The sequence below is a fragment of the Orbicella faveolata genome, unplaced genomic scaffold, assembly GCF_042242905.1.
Source record: "Orbicella faveolata isolate gen_17 unplaced genomic scaffold, um_ofav_v1 contig_26, whole genome shotgun sequence".
Lineage (NCBI taxonomy): Eukaryota > Metazoa > Cnidaria > Anthozoa > Scleractinia > Merulinidae > Orbicella > Orbicella faveolata.
The window spans coordinates 7,956,164-7,982,601 of NW_028301554.1; the positions used below are offsets into that span (position 1 = coordinate 7,956,164).

The 26,438-nt window shown below is 40.3% G+C and overlaps 4 protein-coding genes across 4 annotated transcripts; 3 read left to right on the forward strand and 1 right to left on the reverse strand.

The window, feature by feature from the left end:
* Positions 1-1,376: 1,376 nt before the first annotated feature.
* Positions 1,377-7,489, forward strand: LOC110059233 (nuclear receptor subfamily 2 group F member 1-B-like). The gene is made up of 3 exons (XM_020765938.2): positions 1,377-5,116; positions 5,668-6,216; positions 6,800-7,489. Exons 1-3 carry the CDS (start codon positions 4,705-4,707, stop codon positions 7,132-7,134), a joined length of 1,296 nt encoding a protein of 431 aa, XP_020621597.2. The 5' UTR covers positions 1,377-4,704; the 3' UTR covers positions 7,135-7,489.
* Positions 7,490-8,069: 580 nt separating this feature from the next.
* LOC110059000 (synaptotagmin-7-like) lies at positions 8,070-13,939 on the reverse strand. Its single transcript, XM_089295530.1, has 5 exons — positions 12,896-13,939; positions 11,802-11,974; positions 10,830-10,974; positions 9,925-10,048; positions 8,070-9,120 (listed from the first exon to the last, which is right to left on the reverse strand). The coding sequence occupies exons 1-5, from the start codon at positions 13,433-13,435 to the stop codon at positions 8,816-8,818; spliced, it is 1,287 nt and encodes a 428-aa protein (XP_089151656.1). The 5' UTR covers positions 13,436-13,939; the 3' UTR covers positions 8,070-8,815.
* Positions 13,940-15,872: 1,933 nt separating this feature from the next.
* Positions 15,873-22,192, forward strand: LOC110059214 (uncharacterized). Its single transcript, XM_020765914.2, has 7 exons — positions 15,873-16,273; positions 17,584-17,897; positions 18,333-18,468; positions 18,966-19,103; positions 19,693-20,357; positions 20,921-21,020; positions 21,385-22,192. Exons 1-7 carry the CDS (start codon positions 16,267-16,269, stop codon positions 21,705-21,707), a joined length of 1,683 nt encoding a protein of 560 aa, XP_020621573.2. The 5' UTR covers positions 15,873-16,266; the 3' UTR covers positions 21,708-22,192.
* Positions 22,193-22,308: 116 nt separating this feature from the next.
* LOC110059226 (uncharacterized) lies at positions 22,309-26,421 on the forward strand. Its single transcript, XM_020765925.2, has one exon. The coding sequence runs from the start codon at positions 24,127-24,129 to the stop codon at positions 25,405-25,407; it is 1,281 nt and encodes a 426-aa protein (XP_020621584.2). The 5' UTR covers positions 22,309-24,126; the 3' UTR covers positions 25,408-26,421.
* The last annotated feature ends 17 nt before the right edge of the window (positions 26,422-26,438 follow it).

The following is a 26,438-nucleotide window of genomic DNA, read 5'->3' on the forward strand; positions in this document are numbered from 1 at the left end:
ATTTGAAGACGAAGCTTGCTGGAAAAAAGTAAGCCAGGAAAGATGAATTTTAAGAACGAGTGAAGTCGCCATTTAGTGTTTCAACTAAGCCTTAGGCTTCGGCACTCAGACTTCGTCTGCCAACACGTACCTCACCCTTCATTATTCTGAATATCAATGAAAACCTCATATCATCAAATAATTGTGTAGTGAATGTACTTTCCCCCCAATTTCAATAGGTTATTTTCTATTAGAACCATGCCTTTGGGACTTTCAGCTTGTGTTTCATTGGTTGGCGACATGACCGTGTCGACAACCTCGATGCGATGGCTTGTAAAAAATCTCGCGCTTTATTTTTGCGTGGATTCCTTGGCTTCAAGCGAATTAACAGGGTAAGTAGCTTTGGCGGATTTTACTAAGCTCGGCCAAAATGTTCATTGATTATCAATCCGCCAGTGTGTGTGAGGCCTTTTTGATATTTCAAATACCTCTTTTCTTAGCCCTGTAGTCTCTTGTAACGAACATCGGCAAATATCAACAAATTTATCAACGAGTGGGAATATCGAAAAAGCCTAACACAGATTTGAAGTCCGTAAATTGCTGATTAACATGATGCAGTTTCTTTGGTCGTACGTACGATCTCGAAGGCGGGTAATTTAGTTCAACAAACATTGTCAGTCTTGCGTTTGAAGGCTAGCATCCGCTAACCAGTGATTGAATCTTTAATATAATCGTTTCTTCTGATTCTGCATTATGTTAGCTTTACGGTGATATATACTTTTCGATCGTTCTGTTAAACGCAACGCGAGAAGGAAAAATTTTCTGAAAGACACCCCTGAAGGTCATGCAGTATAGTTTTAATTGCAGACTTTAAAGTTTTTCAACCAGATGGGGTTGGGCTATGAAATGGAAATCGACCCAGAACAAAACTGTTTGATATTCGTTGTTTTCGTTTCAAACAATCAAGTTCTGTGAAAGTCTAAAACTGGAGTGAAAAATGAAAATGTCTTTTGTTTCCAAAAGCTTTGTCGACATGTCTGTTGTTTCTCTTGAAATATTACTTTCTAGTTTTGGTTCACTGGAGAGACCAAGGGAAAGAAATTAATTATGAGAATCACACAGACAAGACCAAGAAAATTCATTTAATTTATGGAATATTGCTTTTTCTTGAATAGGCCAGAGTCGATAACTACTCAGGAAAGGTAAACAATATTGCTACATTACTTCTTCCAAGGGGCAAAATTTTGATAACCAGCATTGTGTGGAAAGGCAATCAGATGGAAGTGAAACAAAAAAACCGGTTATTGTTTAAAGGGATAGAGTGTAATCAAACAAGTTAAATTAAATTTCATCTGACTTAATTAAAGAGCCATTGACGACTTGCATTGTGATTTGCATCGATCACGTTTTATTAAGCTCTGCTCATACCATAACTTATTTTATTTGTATTTGGATGTGTAGACCTATTTCTTGTCTTCGTTCACAGCGGAAGACTTGATTTCGAAGAGGTTAAAACTCCAGATATATATATTAATATTATCTTCTGGAGATTTCCATACAGAATGAATGTTACTACTGTTCCTTTCCTGATTAATGCAGCTTTCAACCTTCCCTTCTGTTTGGTTGCCTCCATTGGAAATTTTCTCATACTAGTGGCTTTCGCACGGACACCGTCTCTGTTATCACCATCAAATGTTTTCTTGATCGGCCTGGCGATATCTGACCTCTGTGTTGCGTTGATTGCACAGCCGGTCTACATGGCATGGAAGTTTCACCAGCACACGAGTCAAACGCCGACAATGGTTGGATTCCTTGGTAAAGCAAGCATGTTTGTCTCCAGTCTGTTATGTGCGGTATCATTTATGATCGTGTCCTGTTTGATCGTGGACAGATATCTCGCCGTGTTCCTTCATTTGAGATACTATGCAATAGTGACCGTACGTAGAGTAAGATACTACATCGTTCTCCTTATATGTTTTCCTTGCTTAATTGCTTCTTCCCTCGGTGCTTGGCAGCCAGGTTCTTTTGAACTTATCGCTGCTCCCTCGTCATTTCTGTGTCTCCTCGTAAACGCTGTGCTGTATTTCAAAATCTACCGAGTCGTCAGACGCCATCAGCTTCAAGTTTGGAATCAACTAACCGCTTTTCAAAACGTTTCACCTAAAAACATCACAACAGCTGGTTTTAGACGTTCCTTTGTTAACATTTTCTACGTCTATGTAGTTTGTCTTGTGTGTTATGTGCCGTACATGATCACGGCAATCAACTTCTGTATGCAGGGCGGAATGGATGCTCCGATAGCAGCTAAGTTTGCTTTCGAAGTTTCCTGGACAATTGCTTTCATAAACTCCTCACTGAACCCGTTGCTGTTTTCTTGGCGGCTAAAGAATGTTCGGGCTGTGGTAAAAAGTACTCTGAAGGAGATACTGTGCTAAAAAAAGGAGAGAACAAACTCCGTTGAATTTAGCGTAAAAACTCGGGAAAGAAGTCAAAATATTCTCTCGATTACGGGTACAGTTTTTGTGCAAGAACAAAATTTCCATAAACTTACACTTTTAATGAAAATGTTAAGTCTATTTAGCGAGTAAGCGCTATCATTGCTTTTGTAAGTTTGGAGTCAAAATTGCTTGTTTATTTGTGTAGCCATATGTTTTTCACCTACAGATGTCGCGTCATCTGTAGGTGAAAAACTACATGTAGGTGAAGTTACTTATCCACGATATGTGCGCACGCTCAGCGGACCTAGTCTTCCGGGGTATGACGACGATACCCGATTCTTTGACAAGACACCATGTGCTCATTTTTACAATGAGGCTTTCAAGTAATTTTGAAAAATCATAAAATAAAGATAGTTGGTGACCGAGTCGAGTTAAAAAAAATTCTCCTGAAATCGACGGAAGCTGATTAAATGCATAAAACAATTCTCAAACAGGTACGGAGGAAGAAAGAACTTATTTGTATTTTGCTGTTAAAACCAGACCGCTGCTATTTTCGATCCGCTACTGGGGTCATTAGGAAAATGATTTAAATCTCACCATAAGGATCTTCCACTAATTAAAGTGATTCTGTACTGAAAAATTGTTATTCATTGCTTCGTGGCTTTTCTGTAGTTCTTCAATTTTCCTCGCGTCCGCATAGTACAGCCCGCTCCCCTGAAAGAAAAAAACCTAAAAAAAAGACAAAAAAAAAAACTGAGCTTCTGATGTTGTAGACTTAAGGGAATTTCGATTAAGTTGCAATTGCTCTCAAACTGAACCATGTTCTTTCATGTGAAGTTTATTTCGACTTTGTTTCTGTGAATGTTTAGATAGACTCTATTGTTCAAAGTCGACGAAGTCAAAATTCATTATATAACCCGACTAAAACAATTCTTAAGACAAGGAGAAATCAAACAAGCATGCCACCAGAAAGACATACACCTTTATTGAAAACAAAACCACAATGAAACCTTTTATAATCCAGTCACATGCTTCAATAGGCCGGGTTAGACTTCACTACACTATGTTTATGGTCGGCTTTATTTTAGTTTTTTATTTGAGGTTTAGGTATTTCATGTGCAAGCTTTCCCATAGACAAAGATTTAGACGATATATTTTTTCATGTCCTTTGTATCCTTGGAAAACTGTAACTCTAGACGAACGCCAAATGAATAGATGAACACAGCTTCTTTCTTCTAAATTACAAATTTTCACGGTTCAGCGCGCGTAATCAAAACGACGAAACAAAACAGAACCAATCCATTCTAACATAACCGGTGGGTGAGCGAAACTAACTATGTCATAACTTACACTAAATCTTTTCACAGCCGTTGTAATATTTCTACTATAGATAATAGTACTGACATATCTGTCAACTTCTTTTACGAGCTTTCGTTCAACAGAGATTTGCTCAATTTACCCTCAGCCGCTTACAAATTGTTTAGAAGCCATTAAATATTTAGGTACCAGTATTTTTTACTTTGAATCAAGTACACCTACATGGAAAGCCGGGAATCATCGATACCTTTTTCCTTTGTAAACAAGAAAAATTGTCTTTTTGATCTCGGATTCGAGAAAATATAAAAGATTTGACAAGTTATTTTATCAATCTCAAGAAGGTCTTGCGAAGTTGACTAATAAGTATATGTTAAGAATACTATTAACTTTGTTATGAGCGGTGGGTTTTAGTTAATGTTGCCCTTTGGTCCTAAAAATTTGACTTCACTTGACTACTGAAATAAGTGGAGACCTTCCTTCTTGACTCCTGTGAATACGGTGTGCTGAACAAATTTTGTACAGTTTTCGCAAGCTTCTTTGTATCTCAGCTTTTTGGCGATAGACGAAACACATTTTCTTCTCGTCGGATTATCGAAATTTTCAAATTTGAAGTTCTCTAGCCGAGTACTTATTCGGAAAAAGTATTCTAACGCTAAACAAAATGAAGAAGCACATTTTCTGAAAAATAGATTGTATTTTCTCCAATACGTTCGCAGAGCTTTTCGTCTATATTAATTTAATTTTACACTGACGGCTAAAGCTGTTTTCAACCTTCCGACAGAACATTAACTATGTTAGCTATAACGGGTAGCCTCGTAAATATTGTATAATTTACACAAAGGTGACTAATTGCTTTTGTTCTTAACTTGCTATTCCCCTTTATGGTCCAACAATAGACATTCATGTTTGTATTAAGTGAGGGACCAACCCCTCCAGTTGGCGGTTCTGTAACCCCTAGTTCAAGTTTATTATGAACTCTTTTACCGATGAGGCGACATCAGCTCTTGACGTGAACATAAATGCTTTGGCCGGCTTGCCACAACCGCCAAGCTCTTGCTCTCAATTTAGGAACACAAACAGCGACTCGCCCGTTCTTCTTGAAAATGAGTTTTATTCGCCAGAAGACTGTTCGGAAAACGACGAAGGCTCAAGAACGCCCAAACCGTCTGTCGAATGCGTCGTTTGCGGCGATAAATCTTCTGGAAAGCATTACGGTGTTTTTACTTGTGAAGGCTGTAAGAGTTTCTTCAAACGAAGCATTCGACGAAATCTTTCGTACACGTGCAGGGGGTTCAAGAATTGTCCGGTGGATATCCAACACAGAAATCACTGTCAGTACTGCAGGCTGAAGAAGTGTATGAAAGTTGGCATGAGAAAGGATGGTATGTATGTACTAACAAGGAAGCTAGATCTTGTCCGTCAGAGAGTTTTCTTCTCCAATTTCGGTTGAGTACGATTAAGAAACAAGCAGGGCCTCATTAGCGTTTGTTCCCTGGGACTATATAGCAATGATAAAGCTTTAAGGTGACTCTAGTTTGGCGTTCATTTTCTCAAAGATTGGATGTCCTCCACGCTCGCTTATGCAAGGATATAAAAATAATTAAAAGTGTCAGTGAAGATGATACAACATCCAGAATATCTATTCTCTGTGTCCTAATCAGGGAAGTTCTTTGAATCGTTATTCTTCTACAACTCGTAAAGACTATTAGCTCTTTTCTGGTATAAAATAAGGAAAGAGCTGCTTTTGTATCACTGAGAATAATGATATCTGTTGAAGCGTGGTTGTAATGATAGCTGCTTGCGACAAGGAATGAACGGAAAAGAGAAACTTCCCGCCCCACTCCTCCCCATCCCCACCTCCATGCCTCGCCTCCAAGCCCTAACCGGTCAGGTATTCTCGATTATATCGAATGTGTTTTTCTTTTGTAAATAGCTGTCCAGAAAGGTCGCATCTCCACAACGCAATCCGACGCTGCAAGTTCTCTCCAAATGGGTCTAGCGGACATGCGCAATCCTCAGTCCTTCTATTCAAGTTACATCACACTTTTACTCCGCGCCGATACGATCGCGCGTTACCAACAGTCCCTCGGGATTCCCGCTAACATTGCGGGACTGGAGAGCGCTTCTGAACTGGCTGCAAGACTATTGGTTTCCATCGCAGAATGGGCGAAGAATATTCCATTTTTCTCAGAGTTTACACTACCTGACCAGTCAATCTTACTACGCTCGTGTTGGAGTGAACTGTTCATATTAAACGCTGCCCAGCACTGTTCGCCGTTTCACATGGCGCAACCACTGACCATAAGCGCACTGACACCTCCGTCAAGCACTGATCTATTAGCAGTTAACAGCAATGGATCAATGGCTTTCGATTCAGCAGAAAATCTCAGATTATTCGAGGAACAAGTTGAAAAGCTCAAGAATCTGCATATAGACTCTGCTGAGTTCTGTTGTCTCAAGGCCATCATTCTTTTTAATCCAGGTGGATAGTGGTTTCTTATTTTTCTTATTGTTTTGATAAGGACTACGCGCGAGCGCTTTATCTATGCTCCCTTTTAGAGAGAGACACCATTGAGAGTGTCCTGGGCTCGTCCTTAATGTCACTTCGTTGACCGCGCGCCAAGGTACGATAGGTAATAATCAAAACTATTTACGTGCTTGGTTTTGACCGGTTGTGGATATCAGTGAAATTATGTTTAAGCAAAGTGACAAGTTATTTCCTTAATTTGGCTGTTTAATATTGTATAACCTTGCTGATCTCTTCCGTGGGAAGCGCACTGGCCTCATAGTTAGCGCGCTCGTCTACGGATCGAGCAGTCCGGGTTGGAGCCCTGACCGGGGACATTGTGTTGTGCTCTTGGGCAAGACACTTTACTATCATAGTGCCTCTCTCCACCCAGGTGTATAAATGAGTACCGGCGAATTTAATGCTGGGGGTAACCCTGCAATGGACTAGCATCCCATCCAGGGGGGAGTTCATTCTACAGAAACCGTTGATAAGCGCCGACCTGATGGGCCACTTGGCTCGTATGCAGACTTTACCTTTACCTCTTGATCTTTTTAAGATTCTCAAGGACTCGCCAACTGTTCTCATGTGGAAGGCCTTCAGGAACGAACCCAATGTGCATTGGAGGATTATATTCGAACCCAGTACCCTAACCAGCCAACGCGGTTTGGCAAACTCCTACTCAGACTACCCTCGCTGAGGTTGATTCGCCCTGTGACGGTGGAAGGACTCTTCTTTCCGCCAATTGGTTTGGGAAACACGGTGGAAAGTGCTTTGAATGAATTACTGGTCATTACCACGACTGCTGTAAGCTCGCCTAATAATTGGCAGACAGCGGTGTTTCCCAATGGTAACGTCAGCACAATGTCTATGAATGGTACTTCTGTGATATGATTAGTATACTGAGGTACACTCAATATAGACATGTATGGTACCACTGTTGCATAGTAAAAAATTGAATTATGTATTTGAATTGATAATCAATGAAACTAATAGCCGTTTTACGCGGCGCCTGGTAGGTAGATATATTATCAGTAGATTTTGAAGATAATGAAATATTATGTAGTTACCACGGGATACACGGTTTTGCTGCACTTTCACCCGAGTCACTGCGTCCTGTTTTGGCGGGCTTTCACTGGAGTGACTGCATCATCATTTGCCGGCTTCCCACAGCTGCGTCTGTTTTCCTGTGCTCGCCACTTAGGATTAAAGGCTCTAACACACTCTCTTTGACAAAGTCCCCATCACTGAACGGGGTGGTGGGGGGGGGGGGGGGGGTTGACCTTGGCGACTACTTCTAATCACCAAATTAGGACAATGTTTGGCCTACACTTTTACCGTAATGATTCGATTTAGCGCCCTCCTTTTAATAACATGCACCCCCTATCTACCAAGTAATTTCCATTAAATTTTAATAAGCGCCCCTATATCGAAAGTATCTGCTTTTTCTTCTGAACGTGATATTGAACATCATGACCATCAGAGTTCGTGTTCTAACAGTCCTTGAGTTTAAGTATCTGTCGTTTTTCATTTAAGTATTGTACCACGTTCAGATATCTATGCTCAAAAATATTTTAGTGCACCGTTACCAATAAGTGCGTGTCCCTCTGCAATAACCGCCCTCCCTTGAGTCACAAAAAGTAAATTAGCGTCCCGGCGCTAAATCGAATCATTACTGAACGGTCAGCTTACAAAAGAATGGTCTTTGATGCCAAGCTAGACGGTAATATAAATATATATTTTTTAAAAATAAAATTTAAAAACGGTCAACAAAGATCGTAACTAAGGATTACATAATAAAAAATCAAACACTGAAAAAAATTAGTTTTAGAAGAAATATTTTTATTTTATTTGAATCATAAAGAATATGACTCGTTGTCAATGAAAACCTATTGTAGAAGATCGAAATTTTAAGCCACAATCTTGGAATATCAGTTAATCAATGTTTTGGAAATCCCTTCTAAGAATTACATTACTTTTATAATTACATAACAAAAATAAATACTAAAAAACCCTATTGGAAAATTTTCCAAATTTTTATACTTAATACGAAATCATTTACATAGTTTTTAGAAAACGCATATTGAATAGACTTAAATTACTTTAGTTAAAACCGTATAAGACCAAGGAACAATAAAGTCCAGTTAGAAATCATTATCGAATCGTGCTGCTTTTGTTTAGTTTCCATGGTGATGTCAATCATCAATTCTGATGACGCAATACCAGACTGTTTGAAGCGACAAGCGGCGCATACTATGGCCACGTCAACACAACGCCGGAGAAATTTGAAAAACGCAAAAATCACTGGTCATTTTGGATTTGTGTTTGAGGAAAACTCGGTCAGGGAAATCACGTGATTATCGTGACGTCATCGTTTTCGGAAATCTCCGATTTCAAAATGTCTTCGGTCCACACTAAAACGCAAAGTCGACGTTTTCAAATTCCCCCGGTTTGAAGAGCGTTTCCGAAAAGCTCCGTTTTCGTGAAGGATTAGTGTGGACGGTAGGCCTAACCGTAGAAATAAAGCTGCGTTTTCAAATTTCTCCGGTGTAGTGTGGACGGGGCTATGTTGTCTCTAAGCATGTAATAAATGAGTTTCTGTGATTCTCTTTAGCGGCGACATAATCATGTCATTCCAGTGCCGTACTTCTGTGGAAAACGATTCCAAGCCTACAGTAATATGACCGATCCTTTCTGTTTTCAACACTGTATCTCCTCTATACACTTCACACATAATACTGGTACGCTTCAAGTCTTCTTCGCGTATTTCGAAGACGAAGGCTTCGTTGAAAACTGGTGACGTTGATTTCTTGACCACCTTGGTCTTTTTGCGCTCTATCACTTTTCCCTGGACGTAGTAAAGAACTTTTACGTAGGTATCTACCAAAGACATAAGGAATATTAGTGCGTCAAGTGGTGATTTGATGATCTGTGATCAACAACGATGTAGCTACAATTGGATTCCAGCCTTAGAAAAAGGTACTGTCCGGTCGTTCGGGACAAGTAGATTTTCCTACAGGGCAAATAACTTTTTATTCTTACTTGGCCCCTGACCAAAGGTCTGGGAAAGTCGCCTGCCAACTAAATGTAAACTAAGACTTGCCGAGGGCGAACAAAATTTGAGAGCTGCTTGTCCGAAGGGCAAGCTAGAATTTAAGTTTTTTCCGAGCCCTGGGTTCGCAACTTTTCCCGCGCTTTTTGCCCAGGCTTTCCATCGGCTGCAGGGTTCAACTGGATTGTGAGCTCTGATTGGCTGCTTACCATTTCTGGGTACGTTATGATTGGCTAAATGTGATCTTGGTTTCAGTACATTCATAAGAGAACATTTCTACTTAGTGTTTGAACGTATTGATAGATACTGGAAATAGTAGGTTTAACAAATAGATTCCATGTTACCGCACGTCTGTTCAGTAATTGATCACAGACGACGTCAAAATGTAGTAAGAACAAATAAAAACGTAAACAATGCGAATAGCCGAGTATGTCACCGATGATCTTACCACATTTTGACGTCTTCCGAACTCAATCGAACTCAGTCCACAGACTGAGTCCTCATTGAGTTCGATTTCCGAACGTTCGATTGACTATGCTGGGCCTTTATGCGGAGAGGCCATTTATCTAGGTAATGAAAATTATAACTGAAAGTATCATAAGCTGAAACGTTGAAAGTAAAAAGCTATTTACCAAGGCCTCCAGGTGCGTCAGACTTGGGGGGAGGGAGTCCAGTTGCTTTCATAATGATGACGTGTAAATGACCAGCCGTAGGCTGCTGACACAACGATAGCGTCAACGAACCTCGGTCATCTGACTGAAACAAACAAATAAGAGCATAACAAAATGGAACAAGGGTGGCAAGAGGTTCTTCTCTATTAACAGAATATCTAAAGTAAACGCGTGCAATAACCTGGGTCCTATTGGTCTTAAGCTGGTGGTGGAATATTAAAAAAGGTCTTACCATTACCAGTCTAAGTCATTCATTGTATTGTGATACAACTTCTGAGACCAGGGACCCAATCATCTTGTAGAATTGAGCAAAAAAATAAATAAATAAATAAAAATTCCAGAATTTTTTGTTTGAGAAAATACGTTTTTCAGCGCAATTTAGCGTTTAAACTTCGAAATGAAATTCAATCCGCTGCTCCACTTTGTGATTCACGACTGATTTTCAAGCTCTTTCCATGGCAACAGTGGTCGCACTGCAAGTGTGGAAAAGGGAAACTCGCATGCCCGTCAAACCTACTATGACTCAGAACTAAATATTGTGATGAGAAATATGATGCAATCAATCACAGCAAACAAACCTTGGACAAAATAAATGAAAAATTAAGACAACTCCTCCCCCCATTTCAATGATGGAAAAAAAATGGCCCGTTTGGGTTGTAGCGGGAGTTCATCATTGATTCGGGAAAAGGGGTGGTTTTATTTCATATTTTATTCTGTGCAAGATTGCAGGCTCGACTTCCGCAGCCCTCTAAGGTCCGGTTCCCGAAGATCCTCCGAGGAGCGCGGGCTTCTTTTCCGAACAGCGGCTGGTAATCGAGCCTGCTAACAAGCGTGACAGGGTATTTTGCGTTATACAATATACTTACCTCAGAGATTGTTTTGGAGTTCAAGTGGAGTGACATTGTTGTTCCTTCTGCCAAGTCTACATCGAGAAGTGACAACATTACCTCGGCAATAAACTCACTCCGCGAAAACTTGTCATAGTCAAGGACCACAAACTTTAGGGTAGAACTACGGAACATGAAATTACACAATGATAATTTTAAAATTGCAGGTGAAGTCGCTGTACTAAATTTCACAAAAAAAAACAAAAAACAAAAAAACAAAAACAACAACAACAACAACAAAAAAAACAAAAAAAAGAAGAAGAACAAAGAAAGGAGAAATTTCTACCAAAGTTAAAAACAAGATTCTCTCTTCTTTCAGTTACCTTGGAAAAAACAGTAAACTCCGAATATTTAGATCAAGGAACGAGTATGAAGCTGTGGAGGAGAGTTATTTAAATGTACTGATTGACTGGTACTAAACGTTTGTATTGTTTTCAGATATCGTTTTTCGTGACAGGAGAAGAAAAAAGAAAGAAAGAAAACCTCTGGGACCAGCAAAGGGTAGGTTTTGGCAAACACAAGTGTTAAACAATAGCTTCCTATACAGACGCTCTGATGGCTCGTCACGTAGTCTCCCCCCATCCCCTTGCCAATGGTCAGAGGAAAGATTGTGTGACGAGTGCAAGGAGCGTCTGCCTGGGAGAGAACTCGCGCGTTTTCGTTCAGCGGCGGCCAAGCGTGAGATGCTCTGGGCAAAACCAGAAAATTCCGGTTTCGGTTTTATTGTTTGCATCTGTTCAAGTTTAAAAACGTACATCTGTAGAAAGAGTTGTAGCTGATGCTAGCTCACGTTCCAGTTTCTCCCAGAGGCCTCGACTTCTTGGGGCTGACAAAAAAATAAGTGACATCCTCTGGGAGACAAGATTGGAGAAACTGGAGCCAAGCAAGAAAGGAAGTCTCGACCGAACCCGACATTATTTTTCGGATTTAATCTGAGAAAGAATATCTTACCTTTGTGCTTCTTCTAAAGTGATTTGATCGAACATGCAAATCCGGTTTGTTCCAAGATTCAAGAAGTTGGACCTGGTGTCCTTGTGCCGTTGCCCTGGTAACAAATGTACACGGACGTACGGGGTGGAGATCCCGGATAGACGCACTTGAGGCAAATCAAAAGCGCCATTCACCTGCGAAAATGTTAATAACAATTGTTGTTCTGTCCTTTTATTTCCCTGATATCCCTAAAGAATTTACAGAATCACTGTAACGTCAACATTGAGAACAGGGTGTGGGAAGTAGCGGGGGTGGGGAGGGGGATCGGTGGTTAGAGAGGAGGCAAGAAACTCTGTGAGCCGTGAGGAGCTGTTTTTCAATTAGCCTTGTCTCTTCTGTAAGGGTCTCCTCTTTGACGAAGCAATGATTTCTTAAATTGAAAACGAAAGAGCTGTACTTTTTTCTAGGAGTCAGGAAGGAAGGGCCTTGTGAGAGGTAGCCTCCTACGAAGGCGCTCTTTGGGCTACCCCAAGAACGTGGGGGAGAAAGATTACATGACGAGCACAAAGAGCGTCTGCGTAGGAGACTAGGTGAGAGGAGAAGTAAGATTTTAATCCCTCCAGCCGCCCCCCTTCCCCCCCGCCCCCAACAACTTCTACCATCCAAAAAGAACACGCTTCAGTCAGACTACGAGTAGTCCCTCTTTCGCTTGGTCCGTTCGTGACGCGTACTACTAAGAAAACCGTCACGCACGACGGACTGAGAGAGAGAGGGACTACTCGTAATCTAGCTGCTGAGTGTGCTTTTGAGGAACGACTCCGACTGTGCAAACAGGATCATATCTACTCTGGTCTTGTTGACCTTGAGGGAACAAACATTTCGTTTTTGGCAAGGATCAAATACTGTGCAAGGGTCAAACTCACAATATTTAAACTAAAAATAAATTTTTACAGCGCATAAAAAATTAAAATGAATAAATAAAACTGAGAAGGATTAACATTGTTTCAAAATGGATCCTCCAATGTACCGTAGCGTATTTCTTTACTACTCGGTTTGAAAGTGGTTATCAAACTTCTAAACGATGAAAAATAAAATAAATAAGCATGCAAACTCACCTGAACGATCAGCAAATTTTTGGCAGTCACAAATTGTAACGAGAGTTCCAGCTTTCCATATGGTGCAGCCGACACCTTCCTTGCCGACTCCCTCTTCATTTGAGCAGATTGAGGAACGAATTGAGATACAGCTCTCCTATACTGAGGTCGAAACTCCTTTGTTGAAATCCCTGCTGTCCCTGATTCGCCTTCCTCACAACGAGAAACTCCTTGCTTATTTCCCATTGGACCCGATGGCATCGAGAGAGCTCGTCTGAACGAAGGAGGGGAGAGCTTTGCTGTATCCTCTTCAATATTTTCACCATATTCACTCATAGTTTCACCTCCATCGCTTTCTTCCGTAATCAAAGTGTACGGAGGGATGACGAATCCCGGTGGCTCTTTTGAAGTGATGCAGGTTCCAAGCTTCCGAGATGGTTTTGGACCGTTCAGCGTCTTCAGATATCGTCGGAGGAAAACAATTCCCACAATAGCAAGAGTAAGGAGGAAAACTAAAATCCCTAACCCAATGGACGCACCGATAGACGGCGAAGAATTCATATCTCCCGCCCTCAGTGGCTTGTCCGTTGGAAAGAAATATGCAAGTCACTTGCGCGAAATTTGCAAGGCTAGCTGCTTCCTATACTGGTGGAAAATATCCAAAGAAACATCCACAAAATTCCAGCTTAACGGTGATATAAATCTACAGCTTTCCGCCACAAAGACCTTCTTGGTTCGCTTCATCTGTTTGAATTGAAACGACGAGCCATTTTGAACTGTAACGCAAATCTCCAGTGTGACTTCTTTTTAACCAAAATCGTCGATTTTCTTGAGTTTCTTGCCTCGTAAAAATTACACCAGCCGCGAAACTAGTCGGTAAATCAGTAAATCCGAAGTATAAATTGCTTCCGCCGCGCCTAGTCAGGGAAAAAACGGTTTTCTCGGTTCCCGCTCAAAGTGTCTTCACCCGATTGCCCTAAATATCTGAAACACGAAGCTCCATGTTCCGTTTTCATGTTCAACGAGACATCACTCACACTTCCGGTGTAACGCAGTTCAGTCACGCAAAAACGGTTTCGACTGATACTGACTAGTAGATGAGAAAAAAGAAGGAAAAAATAAATAAACAAATAATGTATTAGTAATTAATAAAAATTCATAATAAGGGGATGAATTCAGACGCGTGGCTGTTTCATCGGAGCATTTAAAAAAAACACGCTAAAATTTTAGGTAGCGTGACTCTCGGGATAAAGCTCGTGAAACTTTATCTCTGTTGTATTGACTTTTGGGTTTTCTGGCTCAATATCAGAGCAAATCAAACCTGATCTTTTATTCCTTAAAGTAAATGAAAATAGTGTCATTGCCAGAGTTTAATAGAAGGAAATACAGGGATTAATAGTCTCTACAATATCCCAGACAATATACAGTGGAACCTCCACTAACCGCCACCTCTCTGCAACGGCCACCTTTCTATAGAGGCCACTTTTTTTGTCTCGGCAGACAGCCCAAACATTTACTCTTATTTTAATCTCTCTACAACGGTAACGACAACTTACAGCTTCTCAACTGCCAAAATAACTTCTTGACAAAGGCCAGCTAATCAACGACTGACGAACGGTGTATATTAAACCCCAATAATTTTTTTTAGAGGTCACGAAACTTGAGTGGCACCGCGTTTCTTTAGTGTCGGTTTCCGTTTGGACCCTGTTTGGTTTCTGTTTTATTGATATATTTTTTGATTGTGCTACATACTTATCTGATGCTACAGTCAGAATTTTTTTAAGGACAAAAATGTTGCAACCCCGAAAAATGGCAGGTGTCATCTTATACCCCTACCTAACGGCCATAGTCACCTCTCTACAACAGCCACTTTCCTCCATCCCCAAGGTGGCTGTTGGATTGTATAGAGGTTCTACTTTAGATCACCACAGTCCTGCCTGGGCTTAAAAACAAGCTGCAAGCTGCTCTCAAGATTATGATCTTCTGATTCCCCTCGTCTTTGACGCAGACATTTCAATTTATTCTGTAGTGACTTCTGAACAATCACCCTACAAAAGAAACGTTAACTTTGAAAAGTGTTTTCCAGCTCTCCCTACTCCCTTATCTACCGGCACTTTTCGAAATATTGTGTTAAATATACGATGTTGTGTCAGCCTTGCAGTAGTCTTTGACTTTTCATCGTTCGACTTTTCAAGTTTGGCTGATTAGATCTCGTGTGATATCCGGCTTTGTTACTTTCTACCAGTTTCCACTCCTCGCGCTTTTTTGCACTCGACGCTTCAACAAGACCTGTAGGCTCGATTTCAGGTGTCCGGTAGCCCGCGTTGCAGCCGGGCGTGTCTTAAAATCCCCGATACAGTACAGCACAGTACTATACCGGCGGTTTAGACTGTCTGCGACGCAGGCTACTGTCCGGTCGCGTTCGCCCCAAGCAGGAGTTCCCAGGAGTATTTGGGGTGAGCGCGGGCTCATTTCCCGACGCAGCGGTTGATAACCGAGCCTACGACCATCATTACACATATTGACATGACATCGGCAAAGAGAGCCATTTTAGGAACGTGCGTTCCTTTATGATACTAACTTTGATGCGTTGAATAATTACATCAACATGTCTTCCTCAGTGGGCCCAATATGCGAGACACCATCCTTGGTCTTACAAATGGTGCCCCTATATGGGCATAAGTGGAACAAGTCTTGATCATCTCGCGCGCACGAATGCTGGGAAGCGTGCTTAACGAGATTAGGAACTATTTATACCGCTAATTAGCAGAAATTAACTACTGTGTTATGATAGCCATGAATTAGGGACTTCGATGGCAAAGCGAAACACTGTATAGCTAAATGTATTGAACACCCTAGTGTCCTCTTTCAAGTTTTATTTTCATCTTATCCACACAATAAAATATCAATTCTTGAAGTGTAGAGTGAAAAGTGTCGTTCTGATCCCAGCATCACGTGTTTCGCATTCCCTGCAATTGGAGCTCAGTGCTAAAACGGAAACAGGTCGAACAACATATACGGATGGTCACGTAATGATAAGAAGCGCAATTAGCAACTGGGAATGCAGAACTCTTCAAGCATTGATGGAGGCAATGGCATTCCTATAGTGTACGTTGTATTCTGAGTGACAATTTCCTTAACTAAGGGGCAGCATTTTACCGAGATTGAAGACTGGGAAATATTAAGACTGGCTCTCTGAATAGGATCTATAAGATTATAACGAGCACTAGGGCGCTAAATTCCCGCCAAAGGTCATAGCCTGACAAGCACAGAACGACACATCGATACACCTTTTATAAACGTCTACGGAGAGAACCAGATATGGTACAGAAAGAGTATTTTTGACATCAGCTAGCCTGGTTAGAAGCCTCTCGATGGAGTGAAACTTCAAAATGCAAGGTACGTGACATACGCTTTCTATTTCTCTCACAGAAGGAAATTTGTCACCTGTGGTTTGATGACGATGGGGACAAGTTGCAACTTGAAGTCGCGCAATTTGTATCTTCGGCTTAAAATTTTGTGAAAATCTTTGCATTTGATTCAAAGCTTTAGCCTTAAGCTGCACTATGTGCAGCCTGATTGTTAGCTTTCTTTGAAAATCACTAGTTAGGGCTGTGAAAATTATCACTGTTCTGCACGTAAGCGACTCCCCCCATAAGGAAACCATTTTAATATTTCCTCATTTTCTTTTTATAAGCGCTGCCTGGATGGTACAACGACACGGATGTAGCAAGTATTGCAGAAAAACGACTCAAGCATAATTGTTTCATTGTTAGAGAAAGAATAGAAATAGTTCTCACATTTATTTGCAATTTTTATTTCGTGGGGACGGAAATCCCAAACTCCGATGGGACAACTCAGTAAGCTTACTTTGACGTCATCGTGAATGTTATGTTATATAAGTGCGGCATATTTTACATTTTAAATGCTCAATTAAGCAAAATGTCGTGCGAAACCTGTCAGAATTCAAGGTGAAATGAAAGTTTTTTCTTGATAGATAGAGAGAAATTTGAATTATTACTAAAGGCATGTCGTTGTGAGTCCATAATCTACAGACATACATTCTGCAGTCGTATAGTGTTACTCTGAAGAAGCCAGTCAAGTGTTTACGTTGAGATTTCATTTAAACCAATGAAATGTCAACACGCTAGTTCTTGTTAACATGACAACGAAAAAGAGCCTGAGGAAGCAGCGAAAAGTGTAAAAATTTCCTCGTTCTATTTTATTTGACATCTTGTCGATCTTTTTAAAAACAAAATACGTGTATTTAAAGGACGAGGAAGTACAGAGAACCACGTTTCAGCACATCGTATCATATTTTTTCATGACCCGTGAACCGGTTTAAGCAACTGCGGCTGGCACGAACAGTAACATTACGTAACAACGAGAATACGCGGAAACTGGTCTGTAGAAGCAATCACAGTTTTGAGACAGACTTACGAGAGGGTTAATCTATAGCTAATTATAACTTGCTACAACGCAACCAAGAGTTCTGAGGATTCCAGCCGTTGGGAAAAGATCACAGAAAGTTGAACATCCACGTTTTCTATAATTTCTTCTAGTCCCTTACACTCACGTTTGACCTCTAGTCAACCGTCAGTCGTAACATCTGTTGCTAAGCAACTGAGCTGTTGAAAGTTGCGAACACAATCGAAAAGCCAAGAGGGATACAAACGAATTGTTTAATTCAGTTTTTCTCTTGTTTACAGGAACGCTGGGAATTATTTTGTCCATCAGTCTAGCTGGAACGCTCCTAGCAGCAGTTATAGCAGTCCTTGTGGTTAAGTGCTATTTTAATTGGAAAAGGCAGCACAAGAAAGAGCGGCGTTTAGCCGAAGGGGGCGTTCAGCAGTTGGTAGTGTCATCACAACCGGTTGATTTTATCCCGCTATTGATTCAAGACAGACTTGAGGAGGAGGAAGAAGCTGATGAATTTGACAGTGCGTTTATAAATTGCTACCCTAGTGGAGCATCTACTGAGGATGTTAACTGTGGTCAAGCAAACACTCAAACAAACTGGAAGGTGAGGTAGACGGCATATACAGCGATTTGTAAGTGAGTGAATTAGTGAGAGAATCAGATCAGTCAGTCAGTCAACCAGACAGTCAGTTAGACATTCACTGTGTCAGTCACTCAGTTAGCCAGTGAGGGAGTGAGTCAGTGAGTCAGTGAGTCAGTGAGTCAGTAAGTCAGTGAGTCAGTCAGTTAGTCACTCAGTCAGTCAGTCCTTCCTTCCTTCCTTCCTTCCTTCCTTCCTTCCTTCCTTCCTTCCTTCCTTTATTCATTCATTTATTCAGTCAGTCAGTCAGTCAGTCGGTTAGTCAATCAATCACTGAGTCAGCTCGTCAGTCAGTCAGTGAGTCAGCTTGTGGAAAAATCATTTGTCAATGGGATGGCTTATTATCTGGTGCAAAAATAGAACCTGCTTTTGAACTGTTTTCTTCGTTTTGTTCTTCAGGAAGCAAAGATCCACCCTCCCCTTCAAAGGTTAAACTCCGCATCATGTGTGCTGGACAGGTATGGTCAGCGGGTCACTGTCCTTAGTAAGCCACAACGAACAAATAGAGGAGAGTCTCTGTTCTTTGAGGACAGCGGTAAGCAGAGAAATTAAATTCCGCTCTTTAACCTTAGACAGTTACTCCAAACAGCCATTCAGGCAACAACAAGAAAGTTCTCTGCTAAGCAATTAAATATCATTTTGTTTTTGTCTCTATTGGTTTCCTCAAGTTATCAATTACTTTACTAAGGTCAATAGGTAAACCGAATGTTTTCCCTTCCAATTTGTTATCTCTAATTTGTTAGAAATTGCAAAATAGCAAACAAACGCTGTAGTACGGTTTTCTTGTTAAAGTTTCTCCGTGTACACTAAATAGTTGAATTGTCCAATTTCCCAGAGACCCTCTTTGCTAGGACCGTTTCAGCAAATTTTAGTCAAGACGGTCGTAATTCTCGGGAAAGCTTCCGAAATCAAAGTTTTCGAAGTTAGGCATATTTTTCTACCCTAGCATAAACCCTTGAGAAAAATTGACAAAACCGTATCTAGAGAAGAAAATAGATAATTGATTATTTCTATGTTTTTATCCTTGGACAGACGAATCGTTTGTGCGGAGATGTTTTTCAGCTGCTAGCTCTTATTCAAGGACACGAAAAGATTCCACGGGTCTTGGCTCCCGATCAGAGAGCGCAAATAGTTTATCACATGATTCCCTGGATGGTGACTCAACGAAAAGTGGGTTATTATTAAGATTGCAACAAAATTATTTTTAGAGTTGTAAATAACCTGCCTCCGTTGTATCTTGGGGAACAGATAATGTGATGTTGAGTCGGCATATTTCACTTTGTATTCCTTTAACTCTCTGCTAAAATAAACGGCAATTCTAAGAATATTCACAAGAATATTTTGAGCCTAAAGTCAGCAGGAAAATAAGAATGTTCAGCCTGGACCAGAAAAACCATAGTGATTTTTTATAAAAAGGGGTGCAATCTGGTCAGTAAAGAAAAGCAAAACCCGTTTCTGGACAACAGACTATCATAGTTTTTTGTTTTGGATTAAAGAATTTTCCTAAAGTAACACACCCTTAAAAAAATATTTAAAAATTCAACGCCTCTGTTTTTCCAAAACCAAACTTTCATCTGTGTTTTACTGACTCTCGGGAAGTCCTACAGATGTACGGAAAACGTGTTAAACCGGTTTCCAAGAGTGCAGATACCGTGTGATATTTTGGAACACTTGTACTGCTTTCATACGTTATTTTTACCTCGAAACATTTCTAAGCAAACACAGGATAAACTTTGGGTCTGCTTGCTTCCTTTAACAGATGAATCATTCTCGCGGAGATGTTACTCAGCTGTCAGTTCTTATTCAAAACCAAGGAAGGGTTCGATCAGTCTTCGTTCCCGCTCTGAGAGCAACAATAGTTTGTCACGTGAGTCCCTAGATGGTGACTCGACACTTCCGGATCCTACACCGCATATGCGCAAATCAGTTGTATCCACGGTGGACAAAAACGCACAGAAACAGAAAAGACACAGCACAAGTAAAATTACCTACACCAACAAGCCAGCTAGGAAAAACTCACGAATACCACAAAACCATGGCAACGTGGTCTTTAAAATGACTTACCAGGCAGACCAGCATACACTTGAGGTGCATTTAATCCACGCCACAGAGCTGCCAATCAGACGTGGTCGCTTGTTGGACGCATTTGCACGGCTATCGTTCAAAACGTCTTCTAAACGCCAGCGATTTCAGAGCAAAGTGCATAAGAAAACCTGCAACCCGATATTCGACGAAAAATTCATTTTCGACGGTGTTTATATCTCCGAGTTTCAACAAGCGCGACTGAAGATTAAGCTTCTAGACCGGCTTGGCGTTTCTAGGTGTGAGCCGATTGGAGAGGCCCTGATTGCTCTAGCCGACGAAAGCATAACATGGGGAGAAAATGTGACCCGGAGTCTACAAGAGAAAGCTGGGAGAAAACAGGTACGGTAGGTCCATAAAGGTGAGGTAAAGTCTGCATGCGAACCAAGTGGCCCATCAGGCCGGAGCTTATCCCGGTTTCTGTAGCTTGAAGCGACTAGGAGTATTTCTACTCCCCCCTGGATGGGATGCTAGTCCATCGCGGGGTTACCCTCAGCATTAAATTCGCCGGTACCGTAAAGAGAGGCACTGTGAGAGTAAATTGTCAACACAATGTCGCCGCCCCCGGGTAGGGTTAGAACCCAGACCGTCGAGCGTACTAATCATGAGGCACTACACCTCCATAGGTCCGTAAGGCGTGCAAAGTACTTGTCGCAGGTTTGGAAACAAATCACTAAAGCTTTACACTTTAATTTTATTTACGGAAATAACAGGCTCAATAGAGAAATTAGCGGAGCTTAGAAGATTACAAGGAGGAGTGAGAAATAAGTGTGTAGTGTTCAGAAGTTGCTTTAGGGATCTTGAACAGTTAACAATTTTAAGTAACCAAATAACTAATTTGTTAGTAATAAATTTGTTAGCCATTAGGTGCCTTTCTTTTAGGAATGACATTTCTTTTCCTTCAGTGTGCTGGCGAACTCCAGGTGTCCCTGTGTCACGAGGCCACTTCGTCGTGTCTCAAGGTCAAAGTCATGAAGATTAAAGATCTCCCAAAGTCAATCAAAAGTAAATAACTATCTACTGCTTTTACACAACTTAACGTAATGATTTAGTGCCACTTTGTTTTACCACATCAAGATTACAGCTACGTTACCACAATTGTATATCTTACAGTTATATTTTGTCTTGCTGTTTGTATATCGCTCGAAATGTTGGTTGTCAATTCCCTTGCTAATGATTTACCTTATGCCTATGGCGTGCCAACTTGATAATTAATGTAATGATATTAATATGGGAATAAAAAAATTGTTATTCATTAAATTATTAATCAATCAATTAATATAATTTATTTATTTGTTGATCAGACAAGTCGATGAATATTCTCTTGTTATATTAAACTTCATTGGTATTTTCTTCTTATTTTTTGAAGGTCCTTTCGTCGCTGTCGAACTCACGTACAAGGACGAAATCCTGAATAAATATCAAACAAAAACCAAAAAGAAAAACCTAGTTTTTGATGAAGAATTCAGTTTTGAGGTCGCCACGAACAGCTCATGTACACTTGAGAACTTTGGAGTGCAGTTTACTGTCTTTCAGCATGACTTCATACGTGGAAACGAGGTCTTAGGTCACGTGAGACTGGGAATGGACGCGCCGTTACAGTCGGAAGTGGTGCACTGGAAAGCAGTGGTATTATCTCCACATAAGCCAATCGCAGAATGGCACAAACTACATCGGCCTCTTTGTAGCTGAACCAGATGAGGCCTTAACGTTTTAAGCTAAGATCGCAAGGAAACTTTCAGTGTGTGATGAACGAAGAAAAAAAAATGACCTATACATATATCTATTATGCATAGAAAATAGCATTTGACAGCACTACTTAAATTTATAAATAGTTTTTTTGGTTTCCCTTGAGTTGCAAAGACACCTACAGTATTCGACCAATTAGAGGTGGTATTTTTTTACGGGATATATTTTTATGGTGAAGCGATATTTTCTCCCTGAAATCAGATAATTTAATTTGCGTTTAGATGTCAAAATTGAATGCCGTTCACTTCGGCATTATTAGTGATTTACTCAACGCAAAGAACAGGGAGCTCGAAATTTCTTTCTTCTGTCAGTAGAAGTGAACTCCAGTGACATGTATGTTCACGTGATAACTGATTACCAGCGGAATAGAAAACTTTCCTTTATAATTTAAGAAAATTAAACCAATAAACTGTATTTTGTCTTCTTTATTTACGTACCGGTTACTCTTGTTTTAACTGGTTTTAAAAATTTACGTCAGTAAATCGATATCTGTACAAAATAACTTTTCAGTGAAAAGAAAACCAACGTCACTTTCTACTTGACATTTTTTTTCTCATGTTCTTGTTTCGAGTGATTTATTTTCACTTCATCTCCTTTTTGTACTAATAGTAATGTTATTCGACAAATGGATTTCACGAAAAAGCGGCGAGCGGAGAACTTTTAAAGACGACCACAAACGCTTTTAGTTAAGAACCACACATTTTTCAAAAGTAATCCCAGCATTATGAATTTCTAAGTATCAATGAAGTGTATCCAGCGGCCAAAACTAAACACTCCTCGAGAGAGTTCCAAGTAAATCGATTTACACAGTGTATTTACTAAGTTAAGTCTAGGAAAAAAAAACCTTAAGAAACGTTCTTCGACACCCGTTGTAGAATGGTAGCTCTTAACTAGAAATCGCCTTGAAATCTACCATCGCTTATCGAAATTGCTAAAAAGATCGAATCAAGAAAATATGAATATAAGATCTTCGTTTTTAAATCGAGTTATCTTATTTCAATTTAATTTGTGAGAAATTCTTTTGTAGCTCCGCCTCTACTTAAGTTCTATCTCAAACAAATTGAATCTTTGAAAGTTAGCGTGAATTACTCTCACGTGTAATTGTACAGCAGGTATAAACCAGTAATATTTCACGTTTTCCGATTGTAAGAATTTTACCTTCGTTTATTTGTAACAAATTTATTTTGCTTTTAAGACTTATCAACACTTCTATATCAGGCATTTTTCTGAATATTTGCGATATTGTTTCTGTGATAGCTTCGTATCTCGCTCTGCTTTACATATTAAAATACCTTCGGCAATTTTAAATGCCATATATAGCTTTGAGTGAATTAGTCCCATTATAAGAAAAGTACAAATATTTAATTGACTGACGTGGATTTGCACTTAGCCAGGTTCGCAAAGAAATTGAAATATTCTATTTTACGTGATTAAAATTTAAAACAGAATATTGCAAACACATTCGATTCCGTGAATTACAAAAAAAATCTCTTAAAAAAAAAATTACGGTGCGGTAAAACGATCTGTCTGAAATGGAAAATTAGGAATCGACATAAAATCTCTCTATTGGGAGAAAATAATGTAGTTTTTTCTTTCTCCCTGAATTGAAAAAGCGGACAAACTTCATTCAAAATTTACATCTTGGCAGCTTGTTCTTGTAATGCTTTCGAATACTTGTGAAATTTACCACTAAATATGATGAAGACTACGAGAAAAGAATAAATAAAATCATAAGTTTTTTTTCCGAATAGATTAAAAGATTAATTTGAATTACCTTCTCCAAGATTGGCGTAAATCAAAAATAAAAACAAATCGTGCAAAATTGTTGAAATGCGTCGCAGAAACTATCAAGTAAAGCTGGAAAAGAGTTTTCCAGAGCCGTTTTCGCAGGAACAAAATCTTACATTTATTTCAATAACATGCGATTTATTTCTCAGCAAGAAACCTTTAAAGTGGTCTTAATAAAATCCTACCGCAACTGGCTTGACCGCATTTACCTACAAGTTATGAAAAATTAATCCTGAAAAACTCGTTTTATTCATTGATCAACAAACTTCATAAATTTTCAATGCTGAATTTATCGTGAAATCTATATGCCAGCCAAACAGATTCTGCCTTGCGCTAATGTTGTCGCTTCTTCTCTTTTTTTACGAGCCCAGAAGCAATAATAGGCAAGAATTTCTCCAATTGTTTGACGCGTAAGTAAATATTCATTTGAAAGACAATGCAGTTTCCCAAGGGTCAGTGTAAGCTGGGCGGCAGGTGTATCGGGCGAAACACTGGTGAGCTCTACAGCATGACAATAACTTAACAATCGAAACGCGTTAGAATAAACTTCGCCAAAGAGACGACGTCTTCTCGTATGAAGAAAGCGGTTAGCTCCGTGATAGCATTCCTGAAAAAGAAAAAGGAAGATTTTTCGTTGCTATTGGATTCCACGCCGGCTAACTCTGAGGTGTCCCTTCAGCAGGTCGACGCAGAAAATGAAGATGAATTTGCAGTTATTAAGACGTGCGCTAGATGTGTTTTGGTCTACGAAAACAAAACATGGAACGAATGTGTTCTGCAGCGCTTGTTACAACAGCGTCACACAGCCATCGAGCCGAACAAGGCTAGAACCAACCGCGCGCTGGAAAACACTAGAAACACTCGATTTTCGGATGATTTTCACAAGAACCTTTGCGATGGATTCCTCGATGGAAGCTGCGATCAAACTTCAATGTGGCTGACCTTCGAGACCTTGGTTTACGAGCATGTTATGCGACGTGGTTGCAACTCTTCGACTGAGCAGGAGTTTGGACCTCATTATCCGGCCTTTGTATGGTTACGTAACTGTGAAGAAACGAGCGCGGTTCAAAATCTCTATGAGGATGAAGATAGCATACTGATAAATGTGCGATTAGATTTCTCCTCATTTGCAAATTCTCAACTTCCGCTTCCCGATTTAGCCTCGGGTTCAAATATGGAAATATGGGCTTTAGTGAAGAAGTTCCCCAAGCGGTCAATTACCTTAAAAATCGACGAAGACTTAGTTATTGGTTACTCAGTCGATATCTTTAACGTTGCGTTTTTGCATATTCCATTTTCTGTTAAAGAACGACAAGCAAAAATCGAAGCTATTTTTCGCGCCATTGACAAGATCTTAGACATGAGTGCCCACGTTGTCATGGCCAGTGGTGAATCGCCTGAGACTGCGATCACTGTAAAGGAAGTTATCATTGAGACAGCCACCGTGGTGACGTCAACAGCAGCGGAAAGCACAGCAACGGTTGGCATAGAAACGGCAGCGATGGCGCTCGGTCAAGCTGCCGCTGGTATTGCAATATCTGTGTTAGTCGACATTGCTCTTACTGCAGGTAGCGTCACGCGATCCAAGTTACAGCGTGACAAAGGCTTAATCACAAACTCGCAGTTCAAATCCACTGTTAGACGAAAGTTGTGTGATTCTAGTTGTCAGTTTATTGGAGGCACCACTGGGACCATTGTGGGGCAGGTGCTCATACCGGTTCCTGTTGTAGGGGCCATGGTTGGGGGTTTCTTTGGAAGTTTAATCGGCGTTGGGGTCAGTAAGGGAATTATCAAGACCTCAGAACTCATCGCCAAGGCCCATAATGCGAGAGCTAAGGCCATCACTGACCAATAGATAGAGCGGCCTTGTGGTTTTGCTTCACTTTGCTCTGATTGGTTAAAAAAAAAGCTTGCACCAACTTATCAACCAATAAGATGCAAAACTAAAATGCACCATGGGGTCACACGCGTTTGCCCGTGCTTTATGACGTTGACCTGCATTTGCCTCTTGTTGTCATTGGTTCGTTGCGATGTTTTGTGTATGTACGTTGGCCGTTGTAATTACTTTTGTGATGGTTTTACGACACCTGTAAGCGAAATGCTCTATAAAAACTACGGTGTATTATTTTCACAGCGAGGGTCTCGGACCGTGGAAAGCTTCAACAATGACCCGTGCCCTCTCGTATGAGACCTACATGTAACTTATAGGAGGTACCTTAAGGTCTGCGCATCTTAAAAGTGTTAGCCTAAAGTTTGTCGTTTGTATTCCGTGTCAATCTTCCCCATCCTCAACCATCCTTGTTCGTTTATGGTTTACTTTTATCTCTTTGGTGTTTTTCCATATCAGTAAACTATCATTTTCAGGTTTCCTTCAATTTGGAGGTAATTTTGTACATGGCCAAACTGACTCAAAATTACGTGACTGAGCTCCTTCAACTGCGTCCAATGATAAAGTTTTATGCTAACACAACTCCTAACGCAGGAAGGTTGACTCGATATGTTAAGCTTATGGTTTCATTGTAAAAAGGACTTTTCAAACGTTTAGTCTCGACAGTGGGGGGATTCCTCTTTGAAGAGTAGCTTGCGAGTTGTCCCGTTTTGTACATTAAATATTCTATTTGAGGGACGAAAAAGAATTTCTATTTCCTCATCTGCGTTTGATATGGGCTGGGAAAAGGGGAGAATACTTTGATAAAAACTAAATAGTCTAAATATTTCCACAAGTTTCCTCTTCAAAATTACATTAAGTAAAAAGAATTTTAACGCAGCCTGAAATAGGGCGAAACATAAGGGTGGGCGCTGAGAAAAAAAGCTGTTGTACTATTTTAAAGGGTATTAAACAGCAATAAATACAGAAATTTTGCTTTAATGTTGTTCTATTTTATT